This window comes from Sapajus apella, unplaced genomic scaffold (assembly GCF_009761245.1).
Source record: "Sapajus apella isolate SASKATOON/1434 unplaced genomic scaffold, GSC_monkey_1.0 scaffold77, whole genome shotgun sequence".
NCBI lineage: Eukaryota > Metazoa > Chordata > Mammalia > Primates > Cebidae > Sapajus > Sapajus apella.
This window is the reverse complement of record NW_022437017.1, coordinates 8,961,176-8,967,902: the sequence shown is the minus strand read 5'-3', so window position 1 is coordinate 8,967,902 and position 6,727 is coordinate 8,961,176. Positions and strand designations below refer to the sequence as shown.

The following is a 6,727-nucleotide window of genomic DNA, read 5'->3' as shown; positions in this document are numbered from 1 at the left end:
CAAAAAAAAAAAAAAAAAAAAAAGGCCGGGCGCGGTGGCTCAAGCCTGTAATCCCAGCACTTTGGGAGGCCGAGGCGGGTGGATCACGAGGTCAAGAGATCAAGACCATCCTGGTCAACATGGTGAAACCCTGTCTCTACTAAAAATACAAAAAATTAGCTGGGCATGGTGGCGTGTGCCTGTAATCCCAGCTACTCAGGAGGCTGAGGCAGGAGAATTGCCTGAACCCAGGAGGTGGAGGTTGCGGTGAGCCGAGATCGCGCCATTGCACTCCAGCCTGGGTAGCAAGAGCGAAACTCCGTCTCAAAAAAAAAAAAAAAAAAAAAAAAAAAAAAAAAAAAAAAGAATAAATAAAAGAGGCGCCTCGGCATGCATGCGTCCTCATCATCGCTCTTGCTGGGTTTATTTCAAAATTTTAAAAGGGGTGCCGACGGCGGGAGCCTCCTCACCTTCGCGGCCTCCCTGGAACTTCACCCGGATCGTCTTGTCGATGTACTTGGACAAGTCCAAGATGCTCTCCTTTTTCTTCTTCTCCTTATCCTGCGGGGAAAGCAGAGCGCGTAAGGCGCAGAGCGCGGCCCGAGCCCCACGCCCCTCGGCTCCGGATCCCGCCGCGCGCTCACCGCCATGTTGCCGCGCCGCGCCGCTCTCCGCAGGCGCCACCCCGCACCCTTTGACCCCTCTCCGCTTCACGTGCGCATGCGCAGCGCATGCGCGGCCCGGGGTCTCAAGGCGTTTCCGGGAAACATCTGTCGACGGTTGCGGTGGGCACCGGCCAACATGGCGGCGGCGGCGGAGGCTGCGCTGGCGCGGCTTGTGGCGCCCTTTCTGCTCCTCGCGGCCCAGGTGAGCGCGGCGTCGGTTCCGACGGCCCCGCAGGCTGTGGCCCCTCGGCCTCTCGGGCCCCGGGCTACGCCCAGGAACGACCCAGGTCGTCTCGGGGGGTCCAGCCTCGGGGATCCGCGGTCACCGCGCTGCTGGCCGGCGGTGCTGGGGCCGGGCCGTGACCTTGCGGGGCTGTCCCCGGCTTGTCTCCCTTTCCTGCCTCGGAGGCCCTCCGCGGCTGCAGCGCCACTCACTTCCTTCCGGGTCTGAAGCTTGTGCCCACTCCATTCCTCCGTTCTGCTTGTTCTTTTCGGGGTCTCCAGCCGTCGCCGGGGTCGCCTGTCTCTGGCTCGGTGGCCTTGGGCAGGCGGCTGCCCACCCCGCGCCGAGCCTCAGTTTCCCCTTAGGCGGAAGGTCGCGGTGCTGGCTAGCCTCACCCTGGGGGGTGCGGTGGGGAACCCAGAGGCGTCCCGCGCGTCTCCCAGTGTCTGGCAGCGCCCTGGAGCCGCCAAGAGCCCAGCCCTGCCCTGGGGCTGCATCCCTGCTCCATCTTTTACTCCGTGACCTTGGACAAGGGAATTCCCTGCTTGGAGCGTCAGCTGCTCGTCCGCAGAAGGAGGGCTGACGATGGTGTGGATTCTGGAGATGATGCCCAGGGTGACCAGCGCCCAGGGGCCAGCACGCCCTCATTATGTTAATTGTGTATCATTGGATGTAAAGGACCTCAGGTTCTCGTGGGGACAGTCTATGAGATAGCACTGTACTGACTGCATTTTTTATTTTCTTATTTCCAAATTTTCCCTCTCTCCTGAGTTTGGGGGCTCGGGGAATGGTACCCCGAGCAGCCCTACAAATGCGGCCCTTAACCTTGACTCCTCCCTCCGAGTTCTCACTCTTAAGGCGTCGCTGCCACCGGCTCCTTCTCAGTCCCACTCCTCCAGCCCCACCGTCCTCCCCCTGCTGTGGCTGCCCTTGTCCCCCATGTCCCCAGTGCAGCCTCGACACAGCAGGAGTGACCCTGTCGCATCCAAATGAGTGTGTCCGTGCATTTGTGGCCTGGCTATCAGAAGTTCACTGCAGTTCATTGCAGGCGCTGGGCTCTCTGGCCGTTTCTCTTACCCTGGAAGCACCCCCGCAGAAGCTTTCTGACAACCCCACCCCCACTCCCAGCTGCTCTTTCGGCCTCCTGGATTCCCCCCATTCTGCAGCCAGGGACCTACAGCTCCCCAGACATTTGGAAGGAGGGAAGAACCAAAGGTGGAAGGAAGATCCTGGAACACTGTGGAGGGAGGGACTCAGTTTGCCTGGAAAGGCTTTTCCAAAGAAGGGGTCTGTGTGTGTGTGTGTGGTGCCATCTCAGCTCACTGCAACCTTGGCCTCCTGGGTTCAAGTGATTCTCCCACCTCAGCCTCCCGAGTAGCTGGGATTACATGCGTGCGCCATTGCTCTTGGCTAATTTTTGTATTTTTAGTAGAGATGGGGTTTCGCCATGTTGGTCAGGCTGGTTTCGAACTTCTGACCTCAGGTGATCACCCGCCTTAGCCTCCCAAAGTGCTGGGATGACAGTCGTGAGCCACCGCGCCGGGCCCCGAAGCAGGTGTTCCCAAGGTTGAGTAGGAGTCTGCCGGGTTGACAGGAGGGGAAGGGTGTTAGCAGCAGAAGCAGCATGGGCAGGGGCTGGGAGGAGTGAGAGCCGTTGGGCTATTTGGGGCTGGCAAGGGGTGAATGCGGCTGGAGTGTAGGGTGGAATAATGCTGGAATGGAGGGTTTCCACCTGGAAGATGTCACCACCAGGGAGGCTTGTGGGTGGGCCACGGAGAGAGGCTAGGCAGGGGCACAGAGGAGGGGGCCGTGGTACGAGGGGCCTCAGGCAGAGGGTGAAGGCAGAGCATTGGGCCTCCTTGGCTGGAGGACAGGCCGTCAGGTGGAAGCCAAGTCATGGAAGGTGCTGGATGCTGGGGCTCATGGACTTTATTCTGGGTGGTCTGGGGAGCTTGAGCTTTATCCGGAGTGTGGAGAGCCAAAGGCCAAGTCAGAGGGACACGAGAACGCAGGTGCTCCTCCCCTCCCAGAACCTTGATTGTAAATACACCCTGAGATGCCCGTGCCTGGAGGGGGTGGTGCTTTCCACAGCGGAAATGGGAGTCTGTTGCCCAAGAATGAGGCTTGCTCTCAGGGCAGGAACCTGTTTGGTGACAGTCCTCAGTTCACTTGCTACCATTTGGTGACCCTGAGCAAGAAAATCGACCTCCCCAGTGAGACACTGCCACCATGGAGCCGTTCCCCTGCAGGTCTTCGCTGGAGCTGGGGGACCTGGCTGGACCCGGCCCGGCTCCTGGAGCTCCTCAGGTCCAGTGTCTGGAGTCACGTGCCTCTTTCAAAGGCCCTTGACTCAGATGCTTTCACAGTCATTCTGAAGCAGGGTTTCTAAGCCTCCTAGAAGGTTTTAAAGCTGTGTGTGGTTGCGAAACGTCTGCGCTGCAGTTGGGGAGGATTCCGAGCTGGAGGCCTGGGCTTTGAGCCTGTCCTCGCAGCCTGCCCCAGCTTTGGCTGGCCTTTCACATTTCTGTCGGCCCGACTAGAACTCAGGGCCCTATTAGAGCTGTGGCGGTTGAAGAATTGCTCCCTGTTCCTTTAACTCGGCAGGTGAGGAAGCTCTTCACAGTGAGACGCTGCTTTCTCTGGCCTTTGATAGAGCCACAGGCTTGTTTTTTAACGGAAAACCAGTTTTGCCAATTGTGCCGAGGAAAATGCATGAATGTGCTTTTGTGCTCTTAAATGACCCTTTTAGAGAGAAGCAGTTCTGTGGGTTCCCATTTTACACAAAAGACACTTTTCACCAAAGTCCTTGATCCCGTGGAACAAAGCTTGGCAAGTGTTTTCTGGGAAGGGCTGGACAGTAGTTCTGCTGGGACTTGTGGCCCATGTGGCCTCTGGTAGGATGGCTTGGTTTCTCCTGTTGTACCTCCAGAGCCGGAGACTCTTCCTTAGGAATGGGCTTGGCTGCGTTCCAATAAAACTTTATTTACAAACACAGAAGGTGGGCCTTGACTGTGGATTCTTGGCCTCTGCTGTGACCCATAACATCCCTCCTGGAGTAGGTTCGAGGGATTCTGAACACTGGGAGGCTGTGTTGGAAGGGGGGCCCTCATGGGCAGGCAGTCTGATGGGCAGAACTGGGAAGAAGGGGCTCCTAACTCTGCCTCGGCTCTGGAGGTCACACGGGAGGTGCATGGAGTTGGGCCAGGTCAGGAGCAGGAAGGAAGCATTAGCCAAGTGCTGAGACCCCCAGGGGACTGCAGGGACTGGGGCTTCCACCAGGCTGCCACCCCGAGGCCTCGAGGGCCTTGACCCAGAAGCTCCCAGACCAGGCCAGAACCCTGTGTGATTTCAGTGAGGGCCCGGCAGTTGGAGAGCCAGTTTGTGCCCAGGTACTCGGGTTGGTGTCTGGCGCCAGGGACCATCGGGACTTTTGGCTGAGCCGGAGCTCCCCTTCCCTGGCCCCAGCTTGGCGGATCTGCGTCTGTAGTGTGGGCCTTGTATGAGGTGTAGCTGTCCAGACGAAGGCTTGTTGTCCTCTTCCTGATGTGATGAACGGCTGTGGTTTGTTTCCCTGCCAGGTCCTCTGGGGACCATTGGATGTGGCTGTCTCTCTCTGCCTGGGAGGTTTACAGCCTGGCAGGAGCCCCGCAGCCCCAGAAGGCCTGGGCCAGGAGCCCGCCCTGTGCAGTTGAGTCCTACAGCCCCGGAAGGCCTGGGCCAGGAGCCCACCCTGTGCCAATGAGTCCTGCAGCCATGGAAGGCTGAGGGCTGGGCGCTCCTGAGGGATGGGCGGGTCTAGGGCTCGGGGATGGGTCTCCTTGCCTCACCCATGGCTTTTCTCCTGGGACCCCTCCTCCCCGTACACGCCGGTCTCCCTTGGGGTTCTGCACCAAGGGTCTGCAGTGTGGGAGGGCAGCTAGGACCTGCGCCTCATTCCTGTGAGACCCTCTGGTGACCAGCATCCTTGAGAGATGGAGGTGTCTTTGTTAGATACTGGCAGGGGACACCGGGCAGGGGAGCGGGAGGAAGGAGGACGGTGCAGGCCGCGGGCAGCTGCTGGGGAACCGGAGCCTGCAGTGTCCGCAGTGGTCCCCGCAGTGGGAAGCATGGTAAGCGGGGTCAGCTTCCTGCGTGTGGAATCGTGTCTTTTCCTCCTAACTCCATCCTGCTCTGTGAAGCCTGAAATTGAAGAGGCAGGGGTTGGCCCTTCCTGTCCAGGCCGGTCCACTCTGTGGCCCTCCTGGGAAGTGTACAGGGCTTCAGGGCCTGATCCTGCTCCTACCTTGTTTTGCGAGCACTGCAAGTGCCCTGGTCCACTCTGTCCCCGGGTGCAGTGGCCCCTGCTCCTCTTGGCTGGCTTCTGTCCCTTGTCCCTATACTTGGTCATGAGCTCCTGCGGAGGATCTAGGCCTTCTCCCTGTGGCCCTTCCTGAGCAGCTGCTACTGCAGGCCAGGAGCGTAGGAACTGAAGCCCTAGTGGTTCTTCTCCCTCCTGGGAAGTGTGAGCTGCCGTGCTGGACGCTGCGGGCTTGGGGCTTTGCGGGGAACGAGACGGTGTCCCGTGTGGCGGCATGTCCTGTTGCAATCTCAGCCTGCCCTACTCAGGACCTGGTGCCTGTAGGCCTCTTGGCCCAGCTGCTTCCTGCCGTTCTTCCAGCGGGAGCTGAGGGACACCGACCTAGGGATCCTCCTGATCCGGGACCTGCCACGTGACTGGGTTCCCATGTGCCCCTGGAGTACCAGCCAACAGGCAGTGCTCATGGGATTGTGGGTCAAAGGCCACTCAGACCTAGTGGTGTGGAGGCTCGTCCAGGCCTCCTTCCCAGGCCCAGGGCCAGGTCTGCTGGGGTCCTGCCCTCCTTCCCCGTGGAGGACTCTGCCCGTGGCTGTCGTCCTCCCGCCATGCCCACTGGTCCTGGGAGGCGCAGGAGGTGGTAGGACCCCTTTGTTTGGTGCAGAAACTCTGGGGGCCACAGAGTGGTGACCTGACACACCTGTGTTCAGCAGCCTGGGGCTCCCTGAGGAAGGGGAGCCGGTCTGCGTCCTTGCTATAAACCACGTACGGTCACGTCCCTGTCTGTCCTGTCGAGAGGGGAAAGCATCCCAGACCACCTCGGGTACATGGGCGCCCGTCCTGCGCTGTTTCTCGTGGGGCGGTGTGGCTCTGGGCCTTCCGTGCTGTGGTTCTGACCGCCAGCCTTGTCCCGCAGGTGGCCTGTGAGTATGGCATGGTGCACGTGGCCTCCAAGAATGGGGGCCCGAAAGGCAAAGACTACTGCATTCTCTACAACCCGCAGTGGGCCCATCTGCCGCACGACCTCAGCAAGGCAGTGAGTACCCGCTGGCTGGGCGCCCCTGTGGAGAAGCGTGCGTGGTGGCCAGGGCTCCAGAGACTTACCGGGCAAGGGCTGCAGGAAAGATCCAGAGGCGAGAGGCAGGCCCTGGCCCAGCCTGGGGGACCCTTGTGTGGCCCCCAGTTCCGCTAGGGCTCCCCAGTCCTGCTCATCAATGAAAGCTGTCCACGGGGCCTTGGGGTGCGGACCGAGACACCAGCTGAGCCCTGCGTGCTGGACAAGGGTCTCTACTGCCACAGTTCCCGTCTTGTGGGCCCAGACACAGGGGTCCTTGGAGGAATAACACCAGAGGGCACAGTGGGGTCCCAGGGACGAGACCTGTTTCTTTCCCCATCTTTCCCTCCGGGGCACTAGCAACTGCTGCTGGGTGGGTGTCCTCAGGCCCCACCTCCTTTTCCACTGCATCCCTCAGGCCCCGCCTCCTTTCCCCTTTATGCCTCTCAGGCCCCGCCTCCTTTCCCCACTATATCCCTTAGGCCCCGCCTCCTTTCCCCACTATATCCCTT

General features: G+C 60.3%; 2 protein-coding genes across 4 annotated transcripts in view; one reads left to right on the top strand and one right to left on the bottom strand.

Moving 5' to 3' along the window:
* LSM7 (LSM7 homolog, U6 small nuclear RNA and mRNA degradation associated) overlaps nucleotides 1-685 on the bottom strand; it is a 5,590-nt gene extending 4,905 nt beyond the window's left edge. Inside the window, exons 1-2 of the mRNA XM_032252343.1 lie at nucleotides 624-685; nucleotides 450-540 (exon numbers count right to left, since the gene is read on the bottom strand). Coding sequence (XP_032108234.1) covers nucleotides 450-540; nucleotides 624-629 — 97 coding nt within the window. The 5' untranslated portion in view covers nucleotides 630-685. The remainder of the gene's footprint in view (nucleotides 1-449; nucleotides 541-623) is intronic.
* Nucleotides 634-6,727, top strand: part of SPPL2B (signal peptide peptidase like 2B) — a 21,625-nt gene continuing 15,531 nt past the window's right edge. For all 3 annotated transcript variants that reach the window (XM_032252341.1, XM_032252340.1, XM_032252342.1), the window contains exons 1-2: nucleotides 634-846; nucleotides 6,078-6,197. In XM_032252341.1, the coding sequence (XP_032108232.1) occupies nucleotides 700-846; nucleotides 6,078-6,197 (267 nt within the window). In that variant the 5' untranslated portion in view covers nucleotides 634-699. The remainder of the gene's footprint in view (nucleotides 847-6,077; nucleotides 6,198-6,727) is intronic.